The sequence below is a fragment of the Triturus cristatus genome, chromosome 9 (genome assembly GCF_964204655.1).
Source record: "Triturus cristatus chromosome 9, aTriCri1.1, whole genome shotgun sequence".
Lineage (NCBI taxonomy): Eukaryota > Metazoa > Chordata > Amphibia > Caudata > Salamandridae > Triturus > Triturus cristatus.
The window spans coordinates 333,906,563-333,929,794 of NC_140592.1; the positions used below are offsets into that span (position 1 = coordinate 333,906,563).

At 44.1% G+C, this 23,232-nt stretch overlaps 1 protein-coding gene across 1 annotated transcript in view; it reads left to right on the forward strand.

Moving 5' to 3' along the window:
* LOC146797873 (caM kinase-like vesicle-associated protein) overlaps positions 1-23,232 on the forward strand; it is a 592,979-nt gene that overhangs the window by 515,645 nt on the left and 54,102 nt on the right. The window contains exons 7-9 of the mRNA XM_085625076.1: positions 3,821-3,896; positions 18,628-18,764; positions 19,156-19,234. Of these exons, the coding sequence (XP_085481202.1) occupies positions 3,821-3,896; positions 18,628-18,764; positions 19,156-19,234 (292 nt within the window). The remainder of the gene's footprint in view (positions 1-3,820; positions 3,897-18,627; positions 18,765-19,155; positions 19,235-23,232) is intronic.

The following is a 23,232-nucleotide window of genomic DNA, read 5'->3' on the forward strand; positions in this document are numbered from 1 at the left end:
CCATCCTCGCCTTTAAATGACATTTCAGTTCCTCAGCCAGACTCGAACCTCTACCGCAGTCCAATACTCTGTCCGCCCTCATGTACGGAGGCTGGTCCTTGAGGGCATCGCCTGGTCCCACCAAATCCCATACTGGCAGACTTGGTCTCCTGCCTAATGGGCCCTGGTCAAAATGATAATCAGTGACTGGGGCAGCTGGAATTGGCAAATCCTGTCAACGAAAAGGTTCATCCCATCTCCTTTTGAAGACTCAGTAATGTGGTGCTCACTGTTGTCTCCATTGTTGTGGTTTTATTGGGCGACAGATACTTCTAGAATAGAAGTGTTGGGAGGGGCGGGAGTTGGGGGTGGGGATTTTTTTTTATATATTCTTGTTCATTGCTTACCCTTTTTCCATGTGTCGGCACACCTAATATCATTCACTGTGACCTGATTCCACAATTATATTCAGTTTTAGAGTCTTCCAGACACCCATCTCGCTGTCATGTCTGCCACCCCCGCCCTTCAGTAACCCCCCCCGGGTGTGTTATTGGGCCTCCCCTGGTACACTCAGTCCCACCAAATGACCTTCCAGGTTTTATTATGGAATGTTAATGGGTCCGTTAGACCGGATTAAGCGTTCTACAGTCTGTACATTTGCCCACCGCAACCTTCCTGAGGTTCTTCTCCTACAGGAGACCCATCTCCAGGGTGAACGCTATCCTTTCTTGGCCTGTAAAGTCTATGATAGGTTTTTCATGCAGGATACTCACGGGGAACAATAGGAGTCACTATCCTCTTGTGCCATTCCTTTCTCCTGGTGCTCTTGCAGGTCACCCGTGACCCCCAAGGGTGCTTTATAGCCTTGGAGGGCACCCTGGAGGGACGGGTGTTCGTGCTGCTTGCGTTTATGTACCGCCGGCCATCCTGTCACTCTGCCTTAGAGACCTCTCAACACTTCTTGCCCGCCTCCCACAGGGACTCACAGTGTTGGGGGAGATTTTAACGCAGTCCCTGTGCCTGCCTTGGATAGCACCAGTCCTGCTGCCTCCAGGGGCCCGAGGACTCGGCTCCTCGTGGATTGGACTTCCTCCTGGGGCCTCTTCGACACCTGGAGATCCTGACATCCTACGCTCTATCAATTCACGCACACCTCAGCCACTCACCACACACACTCTCGCATTGAGCTGATTCTCTTGCCTGCCCTGGGCTGCCACACACTGAGCCACATCAAAATATTACCCATGGGGATCTTGGATCATTCCCCACTACTCCTCCACCTTAAATATCCCCCCGTAGAAATGAAACCTATGTGGCGTATTAACGCAAGGTATCTCCAAGATAAAAACCTTTGTTCACGCATTGAAAAAAAACCTTCAATCTTACTTTCTGAACAACACAGGAACTGTAGTCTGAGTGAACATACTCTGGTCCGCGGAATAGCCACCCTGCGTGGATTTGCTTAGTATTTAGTTAGGACCCAGAAGCGGGAGCGATTCTCCCTCATCACCTAGCTGGAGGCCTGGGCTTGAGCCTGGAGCAACGCCTCATCTGGAAAGACATACTCCAACACTCTCTAGAAGCTGCTAAACTCCTTTGGCACACAAAGACAGCCAACCTGTACGGCTGGGGTGATAAAAATGGAAAGTTGCTCTACTGGCTGACCTCTCATCAGTATGTAAACAGGATAGTCCCCGAGGTCATAGACAAGACAGGCTGTATGCAACACTCCAAGCCCAAAATCGCCCAGATTTTTGCCCACTACTTTGAGAAACTATACTCTGTACTGGCAGACAGGGATCTGACGGCACATAGTCTCTTCCTGGACTCAGCCATTCTCCCAGCCATCTCCAAGGAGGACTCCCAACTGCTGGACGAACAGCTTGCAGTGGAGGCGATTCAGGAAGCGCTGTCGGGCCTAACCCCTGGGAAAACTCTGGGACCAGATGGGTTTCGCCTGGAATATTTTGTGGCATACTGTGACCTACTGCTCCCCAGCTTCTAGAACTATTCGAAGAAGCATGCCACTTTGACTCCTTCCCAGCAGACCTCGACTCTACCACAATAGTTGTAATTCCCAAGATGCAACCCCCGTCCACATCTTGTCCACACTACCTTCCCATCTTGCCGCTTGACTACGAAATCAAGGTTTTCGCCACGGTACTGGCTAATAGATTAAAACGAGTGCTGCCGACTCTGGTGCATCCAGACCAATGCAGCTTTATGCCGCAGAGAGGCACACAACACTGCATTAGACGCCTTTATGTGGCCCTAGCTCACCACCACTCCTTCCCAGAAGACCTAACCTTACTTCTCATTGATTTTAAAAAGGGGTTCAACGTGGTGGACTGGAGTTACCTCCAAAAGGTGCTGACCTGACAGCTTTGGTCTGCATTTCCAGAACATGGTCGGTGTCCTATATTTCCACACCATGGCCTGTGTGCTTGTGAACAGAGTCCTATCGGACCCCTTCCCCATAACCCGTGGTATAAGGCAGGGTTGCCCCCTATCTCCTCTCCTTTTTGCCCTAGCAATGGAACCCCTGGCCCAACTTATCCACAGGGATTCACGAAACAGGGGGTGGGACATCAACCACGAAGACAACATCGTCCTATACACTGACGATGTTCTCCTCTACTTGGTAGACCCAGCAAGGAGTGGCCCTCGATGCCTCCAGTAGGTATCTTCAAATCAGACACGCCCTTCATAGCCATGTCCAGAACACAGAGCCCCTCCTTGGGATTTAACCCTCTAGAAGCCAAACTCCTAATCGGCAGCCTGGGTCACGGTTGAGCCTCCCAAATCTACCAAACTCTCATAATAAACGCTCCTGGTTCACTTAGCCACCTCAGGACCCAGTGAGAGGGTTGGGTGGGTCCCTTGGAGAAGGAGGATTGGTATGATGCCCTGATGGCCCTTGAGCTCATCATCTCCTCTAACTGTGACTAATACAAATGTATTATCTCTATGCAACCTATCCCCCTAAATGCCTACGCAAGGCATGCCTTTGCTCCGATACTGCCTACCCATGGTGTGCAACTACTCCAGCAGACTTCTTTCATATGGTATGGTCATGTGCAAGAATACAACTATGCTGGACTGCTGTGACTAATGAGTTTGTTGAGGTTCTGGGGTGGGCAGTACCCCGCTCCCTCCTTCTGATCCTTCTCTGGGTTTTTGAGGGCACGGGTGGCACTAGGGCTGAAAGAGCCTTTCTAGGTACAGCCTTCCTTGTTGCAAAGCGTGATGTTGCGGCGAACTGGCTGAGTCCCTCATCCCCTACCCTTTCACAGTGGTGATTGGTGTGCCCAACAGGAACAAGTGGTGTTTGAGGCAAGGGGCTGCCACCGAAAGCATGATCAAGTGTGGGGGAAGTAGCTGAACCTATGACCCAATATGCTCAATATGCCACATTTGGGAGACCAATCATCATTTATACGGTTGCCCTCTGGTTTTTCATGGTCGCAATATGATCCTGTTATACTATGCACTATATATGTGGCAGGTACACAGTTGGCCACCTCATGGCTGTTACTAATAAAAAGTTGTTTATAAACTTTGTATTTTCAAGTAATTAGAAGTATGCTTTCATATGATAGCCACAAAACCACCTTTTAAAAGGTTTACAACATCCAAAATGTGTGTACAACATTTCATATCCTAATAATGAGAGTAAAATACTGTCAGCCCTGAAACAGCATGCACTAGCACGGCATGTTTTACGTTGGTGTGGTTTTAGCACTCTGCTAATGTTTACTCATTTTCTACCAAAGGAATGTGATGAAGACTGGTGCTTTATGATGTATACAGCTCTCATTCATTCATATTGTTCCCACTGCAGCTCCAGAGGTGGTTGGGCGTCAGCGATATGGGCGACCCGTGGATTGCTGGGCAATTGGCGTTATCATGTACATCTTGTAAGTATGAGGAAGATTAAAAAAGAACAGGAGGGAATAGTGCTTCACAACCAAAATGCTTGTACGAGAATAAGTCTTAACAGTGTATGTATTGCCAAAAAAAAGCATTTTGTGAATACAGCGAAAGTTTGCAAAATTTATTTCGTGGTATCTTGTGTGAAAATTGAACTTGAGGGCAAACTTCGTCCGCCAATGTGATTGGCAGACTAGGAAATGTTTCCCACAAGATATTTTCTGCTCGCACAGTCTCCCACAAGACATTCTTGGCATGACCAATCACCTACTGAAAATAAAAATTAATGGAGTTTCACTCCAACGGAATTCTGAGAATTCTTTGTATGAGAAACTCTCAAATTTCATGAATTTCACCTGTATAATACAAATATTCAAATACCTCTTAAAAACCTCTAAATAGCTGCTTTAATACAATTGTAAAATACGGACTACTCTTTCATTTCACAGGTCGACAGTTACAGACTGTTGCCTTTGCAACAAGTGTTTTGCTGGTGCTTCCGGCCCTGCCCTGCTGAGCAGGAGCCGATGCTGGAACTGAAGCTGAGGTGCTTCGCGGTTTTGCGGCTTCACAGTCGCGGCTAATGAGTTAGCCACTTCAGGAAAACCCTACACTTCCTGCTGTGCTCCTTTTTGCCGGTGCCCGCCGCCTGCTGCCTAAGCAGAGCAGGAGCTGTGTGGGTGCCTTAGGGCTTTTCAGCTGCTGCGATTGCCGCGTCCGCCAGTTGCTGGTGCCTGACCTCCTGTCGTGGCTCCCCACTGCGTCAGGTGAATTCTGCAGGTGCCCGTGGACATTGCCACTGTTTGCCCCTTGTGCTGGACTGGCCTGGGTTTCGAGGTGTTAGATCACCTAGGCGGCTTTGGCACCTTCTTTAATATTGTCGTTTTTGTGCTTACGCCAGGATTGACTCTGGCGTCCTTTCTCCGGTTCAACTCTTCCTTCTCCTACTGCAGTTCGAATTGCCTCAAGGCTAAAAAAGGATAAAATCAAGGTCTAGTTCAGTGTGTGGCCAGGGATTAATGCTGCACCACCATCAACACTTGGAGAGAGGTCAGCAGGGTGAGAAAGGAGAGAAGAGAAAGGAGGTGTGTATTTAGCTTGAAGGGTATTAGCATCTTATAAACCTTAAATATTCAACATACAAATATTTGATCAGCACGGGGGTGCAGAAAGGGCTTTTTAGTGCTCTGTTCTGAGGGTAAAGTCGGCGGAGTGCGGAACCGGTCTAGCTACGTCTGTGATGTGGCCTGCTCCCCGCTTTGTACTCCCCCACCCCTGGCTCTCATCCGAAAATAGCCCCAGATAACAAAATCTGCCACCCTTTTCCGCGAATTCAGAATGACAGCCCGGAGGCTATGCTAAGGTAGATTGGTTCTTATGAGAGCCTGTAAAAAGACAGGCTCTAATCCCATTTTGAAACAAGGAGGCTCATTCAAATTTGATGAAAGGTTTAAATCGATCTTCGTCTTTCAAAAACAGAATGTCCCATATGAGGCTAAACATAATGACTCCACCGCTAATATGGGGGCCCTTACTACTCATTTAGCAGCAGGGTCCATTTTAAATCCAGCTCCATCCTTCGCTCAGCACTTATTGCCTCAGGAACAACAAACCTGGAACGTGAGGAGTACAGTAATCCTCATATTGAGCATTTTACCATACCAGATGTGGACATCAACTTGAGAAGCCGTACATCAATGACATGCGGCTTCCCTACGACCTCATCTGGCCCTACGTGGGCTACCGGTTGAAATCTCTTCAGCAGTACTCCATCAGATCAATCATCAGTAGTAATATGGACTTCTGCGACAACCAAATTTGAAATGCTTGGGAACTTATCCTGCAAACTCCCTGGTCAATATGTATAAATCTCTGACTCTCTCAAGTGCATGAAACAAATCCTACTGTCCATCTTAGCACTCCTTGAAAAGTCAGTGAATAATTTGGATCACATTCCACACATCTTACTGGTACTCCTAAAAGTGCTGATGGGATCAAAGGATGAGGGGGTGCTTCCCAATGAGGTTCTTCAAACAGCTACAAATGAGACTTACGTAAAGCTGGGCCTCTTGGATCATGGACCACTTTCTGGGCCACCTAAGAACCAGGTGTATGATGATGCCTTTCCACAAGCTCTTGACTGGTGTACACAAGCTGGTAAACTCCAAGTTATAGCGGTACTCACTAAGAAGCCGCAGAACATAGAAAGTTCCATATATTCATTCAAAAAACGTTTTGACTCGGGCTCTCCCAGCACTGTAGCTCCCAAATCATCGGTGAAGTGCTTTTGTCCTGGGTTTGAGGCCTTCCTTATTTTCAGATCACTAAACTGGGGTGCAACAAGCTTGGCTGATCTTCCGGATCCTGGTCTTTCTAAAGGAAAAACCAAAGAAAAAAAACAGTTTGCAAAAAAGAACAAACAGAGAATCTCTAAAAAATATGGAAGAACATTTTGTTTTCAAGAATCAGGAGATTCGGGTGCCCCTGCTACAAAAACCTCAGGGGAAATTCGAAGGAATTCCCATTGTAGCAATAGCAACTCGGGTACAAAGGGGGCTCAGCTGTAAAGATTGATTACTATTCCATAATAAATCCTCTGGTTAGTAGGCAGACTGAATCACCCACAGTTGAACTAGTTTCTATAGAACAGGTGCCTTTGGATCTGAACCCCAGGGCTGATCTTTTTTATGTTGCACCAAAGATAACCATGAACTTCATATGACTGAGTGGAAATATCCCACCCTCTTTTGTTTTTGGAGACACATTTAGGTTAGATTTTGGGGCCTTATCTGACTCTGACTTAACTATGAACCATTCCTGTTTATTGTCCTGTTTTGCAGAGATTGAAAATCTGATGATACAAAGTAGTGACATTACTCTTGTGTACTTATTGCACTCACATGCAGTGCTGAAAATAAGGGTTCAGTTCAAAATAGTGAGTTGCTCCAATGTAGAGGTAGTGATGTAATACCCATCCTTGGGGAAAATATAATCTCTAATTGGCACCATGTTACACCGAAACCTGCAATTTCCGAGTATCATTTCATGCCTTTAAATAAGCTATCTGCTTATGATTTAAAATGCCTGCATGTCTCTGTGATGGGTCTAGTATCCCCAGAATCCCTCCCACCCCAGTAGAGGATGAGTACATGAAATGGAATTGGCTAGCCGGTACACTCAATGGTGCCCGTGTATCGGGTCAAGAATCAAAGCCCTGTCATTAGCAAGAACATAAAAGTAGCTTCCTGGAATGCAGCTGGCCTAATGAATACTCTGGAGAAAATGGAATTCTTAAACAGCTTAAAAGCAGATTTGATCTGCTTTCAGGAAACCTGGTTCTCTTCAGATTTTTCGTGTGACAACTCTTTTGTCTTAAGTTGTAACACTCTCCCTTCTAAGAAAGGACATGCAAAGAGAGGAATAGCCATTCTATTAAATAATGATTTAAAGTGGGAATATAATAGTTTTAAAGACCCTTCTAATTTCTTTCAGGCGATAAAGATTGTTCCAATTGTAGATGGAGGTGTGATGATTCAATTGCTAGTGGTGGGCAAATCTATTCCTCCAGATAAAAGCTATAATAACACGCTTTTTGATATTACCTCCTTCTTATAGAAAACTGGGAACAACGAGGGGGATCATCAAGTTCTGTTGGTTGTAGACTTAAATTTCAAAGTGACCAATCAATTCAACAATTTATTCTCAGACGCAGAGAAAGAAGCTGTATTTAATATTCCGCCATTACTTTTTCCACCAAACTTGAGAACTAGTAAAAGAAGGCTTTCGCTCCTTGGCCATTTAAGAAAGAATGATTACGTGATTTTAAAAGATAGATTCATCCAGGATTCCCCAGCTTAATTTACTCATAAATCACCACAGGAAACCTCTATCATTGATTACATTATTGCTTCCTACACTACATTTAACTGATTTGAAAGTTGTACATTCCCTACTCAGTGACCACAGACTATTTATTCTTTCCTTAGACTTTAGCCTGGACCCTGTAGGGTCATGGAAATTCGATGGAAACATCACAAAATGTGATAAGAATTGGGGTGGGACGCAGTGGCCCCTGTCTAAAATCTCCAATTTAAAAGGGCTACCTGAGGGGGGTCGTCTATTATTTAGACCTTTGGAATATGAACATCCTTAATTCCTTCCCCCAATTTATGAAACAGATTGTAAAGGATGACTGTACAATATACTCCAAGTCATCTTGTAAACTGTTATGTCACTCATTGCTTTCCATGAATAGGGAAATAACAGGTTGATTTGTATGCACTTTGTTTCCTTTTCAAAGGAAAAAGACAGTTTTATCTCCCAATTGAAGGGAAGAAGGAGGCGTTTGAAGGTTAGTCTTAGAAAACAGAACTTTGACCGTAGGTGGGCCGACTTGAGAGAAGCAGACTTTTAAGAAAAATGGTAGAAAGGTTTGCGCAATTATTTCCGATTCTTGTCGCTCTAAAGTGAGGTCTTATCCAACTCCTATACCTGAGGACATTTGGAGAAGCTTGTTTTTCTCATTATATGCAGAGAACCTGGAAGTTAAAAATCAATCTGAAAATACGCCTGCTGTACAGTTACTGCTAGTTAGGGTCCACCTTCGGTGGGTAAAATTGAGTCCTCGATCAGTGCATTGCAATCCTCAGGCGCATCGGGCCCTGACGAAGTCCCAGTGTTAGGTATTAAACAAGAGGTCACCCTCTGGGCAATGATTCTTCAACTGGTTTTTGAAAATGTGTTTTCTTAAAGGAACTGTCCCTCCTCTTGGGTCAGAGGTGTCATCATCCCATTGTATAAACAGGCATTCGCAATGCAATAGGTCGCGCATTTGTGAGAGTTTGAGCTATTGGCATTGTAAATGAGAAAGCCTTCTTTTTATATGTTGGTTTTGAAAACAGATTTAAAAAAGTAATTGTCATTTACAGTGCCAATAGCTTAAACTCCTGTAAATGCGAGACCCATTGCATTACAAATGCTGGTTATATTAGGCCATAAACCCTGTAGGAGTGTCATCTCTCTGTGACCAACCTCCTTCACTGGAGCCTCTTTCGCAACAGGATGAGCGACAGCATGTTCCTGGCTTCTGCAGCACTTCCACAGCATAAATAAGAACAACAACAATTATAATATTATTAAGTATTTCTAATAATAATTATAGTTATTATTATTAGTATTATGTTAAGATTTCTAGGGCACGCTTCTTGTTGTTGGATAGTCAGGTCATGAAAGTCTGTAGGAGGGAAATTATGCTTAGAGAGGACTGAATGTCAGCCCTGCATAGTCCTGAAACAGCACAGCACAACTTAGGATGCACATGACTCCAGTACTAAAATTGATGCTTGCTATTCTCCTAGTTTCTCCTTGTCAGAACCCCGTTAAGAGGGCCACAAAGCTAGCAGCAGCTACTGGGCCCAACCAAGGTCGAGGCCTTTTACTCCTAATGTCCCAAGGCCTGGCCTGCTTTTGATCCCAAGCAACTGGGTCAAGTACCCCTACAGCAATTGACGTTTTGAATAGCGTGGTCTGAGCAGTCCAAGGCTCCCTCCGGGCAGAGGTGGATATAGGGGAGTGAACATAGGCTCACAGCTCAAAATACATGCAGCAGAAGCAATAACTCATTGTCCAGCCAAATCACTTTTATGTAGAAAATGAGAAGTATTTTTAAGCTATCAACGCAAAGGGAAATACAACATTCACAAACTACACAGCCCCTTGGAGGTCGGTTCTCTAGCGTTTCATAGGCAGTTACCTGTGTCCCACTTCCTCCTTGCTCTAGTGATAGTGGTTATTCACCATTCACTATAGGCAGCATCTAGGGTATGTGGTACTAGTAGTCCAAGTCTCAGGAGTCCGCTCCGACTCAGTATTAAAGTCAAAAGTGTTCCAGCGATGAAGCGCTATCTAGCAAGCAAGTTCCCCAGGGCCGACAGGCCCAAAATCAGTCTTACCTGCCCTTCCTGGGTCGGAGGGACTGGAGTTCTTGAGCGCACCCCATCTGTGGGTTTTGGAGCGGCAGTAGCTGGTTCAGGTGACTTCACTGCAAGCAGCTCAGAAGGCCTGCACTCGACAACCCCAAGTTCCTCACATGCGGTCTTGCAACCAAAGTGACCGTAGGTTCCTAGCAGCTCTTTGTGGCAGGGTAAGTCTGTGGTCTGTTCCACTTGGGGGGAAGTAGTGCAAAGCTCCTGATGCTGATCCCTCATCAAGGTGCAGATGAGTAGGGGATCCCATGGTGGCCCCCTCCTCCAGTGAGGATCCTGGTCAGGTCACACTTCTTGCTTGTCCCAGCGTCCCCTCTGGCATACAGGGTAACTGTATCTCTACTGCACACGAGCTTTGACCCAATTGGCACAGCAGATGCCTGCACAGCGGCCCCTTCTGGCATATGGGGCTGCCAACTCTTCATCGCGCAAGGCCCACTCCGCACACCAATCTGTCTACGTCAGCCCCTCCTGGCATATGGGGTCGCCAATCCCTCACTGCACATGGGTTTCAGCCTGTTCGCACAGCGTTATCATGGTCTCACGTCATCTTGGCCCTCCTCTGGCATATCGGGGGTGGCTGAATTTTCTTGTTCAAAGCAATGACCCGGTCAGTGTAGCAGCCACCTCCTCACACCTCACAAAGGAAGTCCACTCGATAAGTTTCCCCACTGGACATCGCTCCCTGCAACACTCTCCCATTCCCAACAGGGCACACTAGTCTTGGCAAGCCAGCAGGCACTGGGGCTTCAGTTTCCTGGGCAGGTGCTCTTGGATTTTCATGGAATGATGTCTCCTCACCCAGCAAGGAGACTGCCAGACCTTGGCCCCCATCCTGGTCACACGCTGAAGCCTTGCACAGCTTCTCCTCCTCACACAGCCCAACTGGTTGCTTGACAGCTGACAATGTTTAAAGTCTCAAGCTCCCCTTATAGTCCATTTCCAGGCACCAAATGTGATTTAGAGTCTGAGTCTTTGAAGTTTATGTTGGGGGTCTACTTCCGGTTGAAGTGCCCACTCCTCTGCCCTCTCTTCCTCTTGAGAGCAGTCTGTCACAGCTGGAGTGACTGCAAATCTGATAGTTCACAACACAGGCCATGGAAGTGACTAGAATTCACATCTGCATGTCAGCTGCTGTGCTACGGGTATCACAAGGTTAGCCCAGGGCCTCAGGCCTACTGTTCATGAGTCTCTTATCTGGCCTATCTCCTTTCTGAGATCTGCCCAAGCCCCTTCCTTGTGACCTCAGAATCAAAGAGTACCCTTTGAAGTGTGCTGGGGAAATCTGGCTCCCTTTTCCAGTGTGTCCCATCCAGCTTACAGGAATGCAGCAATACACAAATCTGTCTGAGTGAGATTACTCTACCTCCTTTCCTCATGTTTCACCATGCAGCCATGGTTCACACAAAATTGAACCAACAGTCTGCCATGTGTAGTACAATGCACAGGCACACATACACCCAGAACATGCATTTAATATACAGGCACTATGCAACACTGTGTCCTTCACATACTGTACCACTCACAGGCACACATACACCCTGCACATGCATTTACCATGCACACACTGCACAGCACTATATCCTTCATGTGCTGTACCACTTACAGAAACAAATACACCCAGCGCAGGTACACCATTCATGCGCTGCACAGCACTCCACGCAAAATCGATGTAGGTCAAGGGGTGAGTTAAGCATGCAGCAGAGGGTCCTTGAGTAAGCCTGGAGCCTTCACTCCAGTGACCCATGTTAAAAATGAGCTGATCGCTCCTACTGATCACTACGCGGTATGCTGCCACCACTGTGCTCGTGCTGCTTAACTCCTGGTAAAGGCAGCAGCCTTTCAATACTATGAGGGTAGCGCTTTGGGTGCCTTCCAGCCCAACAAGTCTGTGATCAGTAAGACAGGCCTATGTCATGGCACACACGCATGATCCATGTTTGCCTATGACATCAAAAATCAGCATTAGGGAACCCGACATCAGTACATTTGGGACACTGAGGCAGGGGTACACGTTCGTTACCATGCGGAGGACATTTCTGCCCAACACTCCTCATATCTGAATACCAACATAATATTCTTTCATTTCACACTCTCCACTTCTATTGCTGCATTTAAAGCTAATGCAAGGATTTTTGCTACTCTAGTCAAGGTAACAAATTACTTCTCTTGCCTATGGAAATTTAGTCATCGTTTGCTACTTGTAAGTTAATATTGCATCCAGCTGCGTGGTTGGACTGGGACAGAAAATAGACCTACGCACCAAAATAAAAGTGGCCTCCATTCGCGAATTAGATAGCTGAAAACATTGCTAACACTTACAAATTGGAGCAATCTTGAACTTGTAAAGACATGCTGTATAGGTGTTTGGCAGGGTATAGGAGACTAGATACATTTGTGCTTGCTGCAGGCAGTGTGATAATATAATTCACATCAACTGTAAAAAGTGGTCCAACAGACCATAAAGCAGGCCCACAACCAAAACAATTACCCACACACTGACCTGTCAGAGCTGCCTTTATGGCACTGCCAGATTGCCCTCTATGCTAGTCTGACCCTGCCGAACTATGGGACGCTCAGGGACTCAAGAAATGCATGGCGGACAGTCCACCAAACCACTAGGGTGGTTGGAACCTGGCAGTGAGTCAGATGCCATACTAAGAAATTTAAGCCATTGATGCAGAGATATTTTGTGCAAAAACTGACTTGGTATAGGCACTCTTGGCAAAAACACAGTACTGGATGATCCGCCATATCATGACAGCATACTCAGCACTATTTTCGCATTACAGGAACAAACCATCAAACCAATGGTTTGTTGCTAGAAACAAAAGCATTGTTCATGACATTGTGGAGTTTTTCTTGTTGTATCTTGGGGATACTTTAGCCTTTTTTCTGCTTACAGTCACAAAAATCAGTCAGAAAGTCCACCGTAAGTTGGGAGGTCTTCAGATTCTGTTTATCAAAGCCACAGAGTCTTCTTGTAAAAGGAACTCTCTGCAAAATACATTCTCAGCCTAGGTGAGAAGTTTCCACTGAGTACAATACAAAGCAGGAAGCTGAACGAGTTATATACATGTTCCTAAAGCCAATGATAAAAAAATGAATTACGAGGAATATAAAGAAGAGAACAACATAGATAGTATGGCTAGGACAGACAGTGACATAATGAAAGCTAACACACTGAAGCAAAAACAGAGGGCTACAAGAGAGATCAATTATTCGATGAGTGATGCAGATGAATAGTGCAAGCTCATTATGGAAGGTTGAGAATAGACACAAGACAAAGCTCTCAACAGTTGGCAACCATTTTGTGAAAGTTAGTGGCTTCACATAATAAATGGTTTTAGACGTGTTTTACCACACTAAGCCGATTCTGGTAACTTAGTGGACTGATGCATCTGCTTTAGGCGCCTGTGTTTGACCTCATGGTCACAGGTGCAAATCGTAGTGGATCCACTCAGCATTTTATCCTTCTGAGGTTGATAAAATGAGTACCATTGAGTTGGGTAACAATAAACATATGTTATTCAGAGCCAAGAGGTCCTTCTGGGTGAATGTGCGTTTTACAAAAACATATGATATTGTTGCTGTAGTAAAGGACAGAACGAGCTTAGCGTGAGTTGAGTGGGCTTAGACTCTGGCCATGGAAGTGGTGCCTTCTCACCTCATACTATTGGCTATTGGGTGTATCATTACACCTCCTATGGCGTAATTGTACTGCATTACAGACTGTGTTACTTTTCAAAAGTAAATCAAGTCACTGCGCAATAAATTATTTATCTAACAGATGCATTGTGTAAATAAATCAAATGTTCTTTCCGTGTGCAATGCTTTTTTAAATATAGTTTAGTCCAACTCAGATTGCAAGGTAGACCCATTTGCTTTGCCACTGCTTTTTTGGGTATTTAAGACGATGTGGTGAGCAGAGTGCATGGCAGCTTAGTGCGAATATCGACAACATTCGCCATCCCCCATACAGCAATCTCCTAGAGAAATAACCAGACAAGACACCTTCTTTGTGGAGAAAACTGCTGCAGGTTTATTAGCATTACAAATATGCCAACATGGTGGGTTATCTTACAGGCGATACCAAGGCAGGCAGCGTCAGGGTAGTGGGCATCCAAAGCCGCCCAGAGGGCGGTGAGAGGTATATGTACCTCACCCCCCGCCCCTCTACCTGGAAGTGACACGGCACACCGGACCCCTGAGGGTCCCAAACACTGGGAGGCTGCCTCCTGTGTCATCTTGTGGCACTAAGGTGCCCGCTCTCTTAGCGGGTCTCCTTCGTAGACCCTGGGCAGCCTGCATTAGGTGGGGTCGGGCATGTATCAGTGAGAAGGACATTCAACATTCTTTCTCTAGCTCACAGAGCGATACCTCGGTCACTGAACGCAAAACATGCATTTAGCATTTCACAAACATATCTACACCTCAAACCACTGCAGCAGACAGCGCACTCAATATGTTAGTGTGACAGTTTTTGTGATTGAGCGAAACGATTTCAAACATGTGCATGTTTTATTTAGTCAGGTAGCTGCATTGGTTTCACTCTTTATATGACTTTTACTCTTTCAAGGATAACACACATAGCTCCACTCACCTCCAGCTGGCTTGGATTCTGTTGCTGCTTCCCACTAACAGGGCAATGCCCTCCATGAGCTCAGACTGAAAAACAACATGAGGGATCAGAACCAAGACAAGCAACACTACGCGTGCGCCTCTTGTCCACCTCCCGTCCCCAACAGCCGGCGTGGACTGGTTGGGGGAAGGGCGGGAAAAGGGGGATGAAGCAGCGAAGGGCGTGTGGGGAATGAAAGATAAAGCTGCGCTGAGCCAGGGAAACGCTATTTTTCATAATAAATGCAGATTACTCGCACCGGAGGTCTCTGAATGTTTGCTGGGAGGCTCCGGGAGGCAAAAAAAGAGCAATAATAAATCAATTAAAAGACAGGGGTTGGTGCATATCCAATCACGGAGGGTGGGGGGCTTGTGGGGTTGTTTTGGTTGGCAAAGGGCGCGCATGTTACGGCCCTGTCCCCGAAGGGTCTTTAATGAGAAAGGCTTGAGACTGAAACATGAAGCGCAGCATTTTTACAGCATGTCTTAAGAAGATCAGTACAGATATGTCAATGTTGAAAAAACGAAGCAACAACATAAAGGCATTTCTGGAAAGGATCGTCTGCTGGTTGTGGGTAGCGCCACACAGCAGCTGGTAGCCCGGCTCTGCTTTCCAGATAGTGGGTGTGAATGCCAGCTTCACATGGCTGCTGCAGCGTGCGCGTCACTGCTCGTCCCCAATACTCCATGGGCGTTAACTTCAGAGAAGGTGGGACATGCAGCAACTGTTAGCCATTTGCAGGCTAACATTTTTTAATGACACAGACAAAAGCCAATCCTAGCAAAGGAGGAGTCCGACTCCACATTGCAAATACAACAGATCGCCTGACAGTGCAAGCGCTTTTTAGACTCGACCTAAAAAGGGGATAAAAAATCGCCTTCTAATTACTGCCAAATCGCCCTGTAGATGCATGTGGCGAGGAATTTACAAAGGAATTTATCAAGTGTCTATTAAATCACCGTAATACCTGGGTAGAGAGCAGTGTGATCATCCAGTTGGAACAAACTGGCTTCAGTAAACGCCATGGCACATTATATACCATAGCTGCTTTGCAGCTTATAAATCAAAAATATGTAACGATCAGGAGTTCCTCAGTTTATGCTGCATTTATTGACTTCTCCACAGCCTTCGATAAGATTGATTGTTCAACACTGTGGGAGAAGCTATTTAATCTTGGCATTCCAGCAACTCTACTGCATTTAATGATATCCCTACACACTAAATAATATCTAGCTCCCTCAGCAATTCTGATCACATCTCAAACATTGTGGTAAGGCGCAGTCTCAGGCCAAAGGGCTAGGCGTATTTTTAAAGTAGTAGGTAGGAGAAATGTTTCCCATCTTCTCATTGTGTATTAGGCCAAGATCCATCCCCCCTTACTATATGCAGTGGAGCTAATAGATGTGGCAAGTTGAGGTTTTCTGGATAAGACTGAAGGTCAAATTCTAAGACGACTGTAGCTTACTTTAGCTACACGCTACTATACTTTAGCGACCGTGGCTGCCTTAAGACTAGAAGTTGGAATCAAAAGTTATTTTGTACAAGGCTTGGTAGGAGTGATACGATGGGCCTCTTGTCTGATGCGAAGTGACGTTTCCTCACTTAGGGACTTTATATGAAAGGAGATTTTTGACTTGAAGAGAGAGAAGTCTTTGTGTTTCTAGAAATGTTAAGTACATTCTTGAACAACTGGAGTTAGACTAAAATGTGGTATTTCCTTTATCGCCAACTCAACTAAAAGCATGCCTAAAACATGCTTCTGCAAATTGAAGTAACCGCTTGGATACCGTTTTTTGTAGTAAAAAATTATGTTTTAGTAAAATCCACTATTATGAAACGTCAGCAACCATATTTAGCATCTAATTTGCCACATGGGGTTAGGCGTTTTAGCACGTTACTAAGATTGGATATACTTTAATTAAATGTTTTAATTTCCAGATGGTATGGTACTCCAAATGTTTGCAATCTATGCCAAAATGGTATCCAGGATTTGAAACATATTTTATTTGTTGTCCTGCTTTGTAGTTATGTCGCTGAAAGCTGTTGAGACCTCTTTTTTTAAAGTTTTGTGTGCGAACCATAGCAGAGGCTCTCCAATTGTTATATAAACCTTCCTAATGAAATGTTTTTTTCTTCCAAGTTATTAACTTTTTAAAAACCTGTTTAAATTTGTACTGAAAATCTTAATGTGAATTTCTGGAATTTTGATCTGTTAATTGGACTGTTCAAACTGTGGGTAGCAACATAATTTGTTTTTGAGATTTATCGCTTATGTATTTTATATTTGTATGTCTTTGTTTTATGTAGACCTCCTAGGAGTTCCAAAGTAGAAATTAAAATCTTGAAAATCTTAGACAGGTCGACAAAATTAGTAGATGAGCTGAAGCTATTTCGGATAATTTGGAAAACCACTAACTCAACAAATTATTCCAATTTAGAGCAATTATGAAAATATATCTTCTGTAGATATCCTGAATGTGTGGCATGCTTCCATCCTGGTGGACAATAGTTGGACACTTGTGGCCATATTTACAAGGGGACTGCACCACCAGAGTGTCTCTTTCTACAATGCCCTTCTCCATATTTACAAGATGGCGCTAAGCCACTTTGCATGGCTTAACGCCGCCTTGTAAATTTCGTACACTTTCATGCCATTTTCTGCGTCAAAGTGGAGTGCAATGGGTATCGGTGTGGGTGTTCCCATTGCTTTTTGACACTGCCCCAGATTTACAAGACATGGTAAATGTGAGGCAGCGCCAAAAACGAATGCCATTGAAAGGGTAACGCTAGAATGGCTTTTATTTCTCCTAATTTTTTGCTCTTTCCACATGTGCTGCATTCTGCAGCACACATAGAAGGAGCAAATCATCATTCAAAATTATTTATGTGCAGGAAGGTGTCCCTTTTCTGCACATAAACAATCATCCCTGCAACGAAGGCACCCTTGCACTATGGTGTAAGGGTGCCTATGATTGTGCTAAAAGGCTTTTTTAGCATCAGCGCAAGGAAAAACACAGGGGTGGGCGGTTGTTTTGTAAATACGACGCAACCCTGCATTTGTTAAATTACGCAGAGCAGCTGTATTACTTACAGCACCACACTACGTTATTTCTTTGTACATATGCTCCCCTGTTTTATTAAATTGGGATAAAATTCCGAAAATATTTTGAATTGATTGGTGTATTTTAGTATGTCTATAGTTCTGCTCCTACCCACTGAAAATAAAGATAGTAACTACATAACTTAACACAAACAGGTTAGTCAGAAATCAGGTGCACTGCCAAATAAAAAATAAGTGACTGAATCAAAAGTGATGTAGAAATAACATCATCTCGCTCTAAGGAAATTCAAAATACCCACTTGACGAAGCCAACCTCAGGTCAGTATCCATTTTTATCATATTAATAAGACAATGGTGATAACGAAGTAAACACAAAAGAGTTTGATTGAAATTGCCATAATTTGCTTTCATGTAATTACATGGAATTTCAGGAAAATTACGCAAAATGCAAAATTTGTCATCTAGCACTATATTTTAGTGCAAAATGCAGCTTTGTGTTAATTATTGACGCGAGGATGCAATTCATACAAAAACAAGGCAGGAAAAACACATTTACATAAAAAACTGTTTTTCGTTGTTTCCTCACTTTCATAATTTTGCTGTAATTTCAGGAAATTTATTTAATAAGCATAACACAAAATTCCCCAAATGATGCACTTTACATCAGCATAATTGAAATTTGACCTGGGTCTATGAAAAACCACTTTGGCTTGGAATTGTGAGCAATTGAAAGGCAACACTGTTGGGAATCCTTGCCTTTCACTAAAAAGGAGAAAAACAACACTTTCCATCAATAAATACCAGATACATTCATTATCAGTCCTTGCTAATATTTATATCTAAAGGTTGATACTCTCCAATATCATGCTTCTTTTAGACCTCATTCATCATTGAACTCAAGCCACACAGTGAAGTTCACATAGAGGAATAAGAGTTCATTGATCTGTCCACCAGTGAATTGATGTGATCAGCTTACAACATAGCATACTTCAGTATTTACTGTTATAGCAAGGATGCCTTCCTTTACTCTCATTGCTTCCCTTTTCCTTCAGACTCTCTGGAAATCCCCCATTCTATGATGAAACAGAGGAGGAGGACTATGACAACCACGATAAAAACCTCTTCCGAAAGATCCTGGCAGGAGATTATGAATTTGACTCCCCGTACTGGGACGATATCTCTCAGGCTGGTAAGTGGCAGAGTTAATTCATCAACTGGCATGCAAAGTCACTCATGGGGATAATTGTTTCTTGGACTATCTTCACCGGAAATGGGTTCGGGAAGAAGGATATATTAGGCAAAGCATACAAAAATGGCAAAAGTTTGGATAACAATAAAAGGAAGTTAGGAGAGGCAGGGGTGACCTAGTCCATAGGCAAACCCTGCTGCTAGGCATCAACCAAATTTGAAATGTGGCAATATAATGTCTTACAATTATTTTTATACTTCAAAGCTACTTTCCTTCTATGTCTCCAGTTTCCATTAAAGTATTTTCTTTCTTCTGACAAATCAAATAAACGATAAGTAATGTTGGTGCCCAAAGAAGAGACTTTTCTGTGTTTATTTTCTGCCTTTGACAGCCAAAGAGCTTGTGACGCGACTGATGGAAGTGGACCAAGACCAAAGGATTACAGCCCAGGAGGCCATCGGTCATGAATGGTGGGAGATTTTTCCGTTTACTATACTTCTCTCTTTATTCTTCTGTCTTTTTCTCAACCTTCTGCCTCAATATCACTAAAGACTGTATTGTAGTTTGATGTCATCTTCTAAAACATCTCCAAGTAACTTAAATTGAAACCAGTTGCATTTGGCTGCATTGTTTATGTGTGATGGAGATTACTTTTATCAAGAGCTACGCCAAATGATTTATTGTTTAATCTGTTATTTTAGCTCTACATTCCAGGATGCTAAATCAATCTAGCTAGGATTGAACTGGAATGTTCATATGGCAAGGAGTGATCAGCAGAAATTCTATCATGATTGGTTGCATTGTCAAGTGGTGCGGTATTCACCCATGAAACAAGTCAAACATATTTGGTAAATGGGAGATGTCATACTGTGTTGATATTTTTAGATAAAGTGAATGGTCCTCAGAGCATTGGAGAAAACAGATGCCAAAGGTGTTTGAAAATGTCTTCAGGGGGGTCGAGGCAGAGGTTAAAAGGAGCAGGTACAATAATTGACCTTTGCGGGAAACCCCTTTGGGAAAAGTACTTGGCTGTAAAAGGAATTCATAATTTATTAGTTGTATTTGGTTGTGGTAAAAAATTAAAAGAATTCACTGCCAATGCCTATTCACTCTTTTGGTGGCTCAATGAGTATTTTATGATTTAGCATGTTGAAAGTAGCCATTAGGTCAGAAAGAACAAGTAAAATCAAGAATTGAGTTAGCATAAGGTATCATCAGCCATGTGGTATAAGGTTGCGTCTGTCCTGCATCCCTGACTAATGCCAGAGTGAAATGTATATAGAAGGCTGTTTACATTGATATTCAGTTTCACATGTGTGCCATCAAAACGTTTGCTTATTCTCATTAAGAACTTCTGAAATTTTTAGGTCCTCATAGTCACTGGAATGCATTTTAGCAGACCTATTACTTCCCAAAACATAAGGGCAGGGAGAAAATTCCCTTTGGGATAGTGCCAGGTGTACAATTCGTTTGTCCAATAGACTGCAAAATAATCTCATGTCCTTAGCTGGAGGCACTAGCAGGAGATTGGTCAAGGGTTTTAAAATGCTATGGTGACACTGAAAATCACTACTTTTTTATATTAAGGCTTCCCCAAAAGCGCTGAGATTTCCTGTTCTTAGAAGTAAAATACAAGAAATTGACAACCTTTGGCCACAGCCCCACAGCCTCGATAGCAGATGGCCATAACAGCTGTAGTACGAGTGGCTCTGTTTGGAACTGGATACTCTGAGTGAATGCGTGATTTATTTGGATATCTTTGCATACTTCATTTCCTTGTGCTCGGGTAGGTGCTTGGCTCACCTTGAAAGAGTCCACTAGCTCCAATTTATTTAATATTTAGAAGTTCAATTTCAAATATTTAGTTATTTGTTGGTATTTTAATTCTGCACTTTCTTTTTCCAATAGGCGTAGTGCCTTGGGAGGTAGGTGTCGACACTAGGAGCTACGGGCTCCATTTGGTTTTATGTGCCCACCTTCATTGTTAGGAAAAATGCTTTACATTGCTTGGCAACCTTTGACCATGTCTCTGAAGCCGTGATGCACACCAAATGCAAGCTCATATGCTCATGTCCGTTCCCCAGATGTTTCCCGCACCAGCCATGCTGTCCCTTGGACGGCTGCCCCGCCTCACTGAATTCTAATGAGTCTCTCTCGAAAATCCTACTCTAGAAAAATGTGACTAACCCTCAAGCCTGCATATTCTAGGCATGCTATTCTCGTTGTATACTCTACTACTGAACTGCCTTGCCTCCTTTATACTTGGGCGCCCTATTTTTATTATGGCCAAGGATCCTAAGACAGTAAGACAGTACCGGCCCTTTTTACCTCTGCTTTAATTAAATAGTGCTCACCAGGCAGACACTCCTACAAAATCTATGATTTGCTAGTAAGCCAGAGTCTGGAAATGTATTTATTACTGAGTTCTGGTCTTTAGAGGCCCTGGGTCCAGATTTCCATGCCACCTAGTCTCAGGGATGTAAAGCCTTCTATGTTTATCAACCTAATAGGCAGGCCTTAGAACTCGCCTTCCTAGCAAAAATGTGGTTGACATTTGAAAGAATGAATGAAAGAAATAAAATTTATAAAGCGCGATGGCTACAAGGAGGCCTCCCAGCGCTGCAGACAGGTACAAGAGACAGAACAGTAGGGGTGACTACAGATCTAAAACAGCCAAATTTTTAATAGTTTTCGGAATGAGAGCAAATTAGGCTCTTTCCGCAATAAAAGTGGGAGGGCATTCCAACCGATGGCACCATTATATGAGAAGGAGCGCCCACCACATCTGGCTCTCCTTATTCTGGGTTGAAGGGCAAGGAAAGCGGTGGTTGACCGAAGGTCTCTCCTCGGTTGATAATAAATGTTCAGAGATTGGAGAATGGACAGGCCATTCTTCCAAAGGCTTTATGGGCCAGGCACATAGCCTTAAACTGAATCCTTTCCCTGATCGGCAGCCAGTGCAAGCTCCTTAGGGCTTGTTTAACGGGTCGACAACGAGGAATATGCAGGAGCCTGTGGGCGGCACAGTTCTGAATTATTTGGAGCTTGTTGATGGTACACTGGGGGGCTCCCAGGTATAAAGCATTCCTATAGTCCAAACGGGAGAGGATCAGCGCTTGAACCAGGGGGAGAACCTTTTGAAGCATCCTTAGTAGACCAAACCACGTTGCTGAAAGCTTAGTTGCCTGTTGATTGAAGGTAAGAGAGCAATCCAGCCATACACCAAGGCTCTTAATCTGGTCTTTAGGGGCAGGGCCTAGGCAGTCTGACCAAACAGATGCCAGATTAAAGGAAGTGGGGTTGCCCAAGAGCATAAGCTCCGTCTTGTCCCCATTGAGTTTGAGGCATGAGAGTTCCATCCATTTGGCCACCTCCTCTAGGCAACAGCCTAGGGTGCTAGATGACCCCTCAGGGTGGCTAAGTGCCACCACGAGCTGAGTATCATCTGCATAGGTGATGATTTTTATGCCAAATGGATGGAGAATCTCTGCCAGGGGTCTCATATAAACATTAAACAGTGTGGGGCTCAGGGCAGAGCCCTGGTGAACCCCACAACTGAGAGGCAACTGGTTGGAGACGTTTCCCTCAAAGTCGGCCTGATCCAGATAAGGTTTTTTAAGAAGGGCCTTAACCATCGCACATTTCCAGGCCAATGACACTTCACCTGCAGAGATAGAGAAATTCACCAGGTCAAGAATCGCAGGACGAATAGTCTCTGCGACTAATGAGAGAGCATGGGTGTATTCTATTATCACCCCCTGCCTCACAGTATCAATTTGGGAGATTTTTAGCCACTTTTCCAGCTCCTTTACTGGTGAGTAACTACCATGTTATTGTTCTCTGTGACTTCAATGTATGGGTAAATGTTGCTGAGGATTCTCCTGCCAAGTTGCTAATCAATTGTCTTCAGGACCTGAGTCACTTTCAGTTAGTTGAAGAGCCTCACTGTCATCTTTGCTGCTAACGATCTTGTAACTGACGACTTACCCATCCTCCAAGCCTGGGCTGCCTATCTTTCATGTATGGTTAGGATTTACCTTCCTAATGCTAAACCCAGTTTTCAGCACTAAATGTCCAAAAGGGTGTGGGCTTAATGTAATCCTGATTCTCTCATGCAGGCTTTGGGCAACATTCCACCTTCTACCTTGAGCTCCTCTTTGGAGCTTTAACAACTGTATATCTAGTGAACTGGACACAATTCTTCAAATCAGTTCCTCTCCTTCTCATCTTTAGCATCCTTTGGTACTGTGGTATAGCACCTGCCTCGCGGAGTACAATTCTCCTTGTGAAAAACTAGGATGCATCTGAAGGTCTATCTACTGGGAGGATTGAAAATGGATCTGAGAGAAGTCCTCTGCTTTTACAAATCTCTGATACCTAGAGCCAAGGCTGATTAATTTACTACTAGAATTCTCAAGGCTCCTAATACCACAAAGGAGTCAATTAATATATTTAAAACCATTCACTC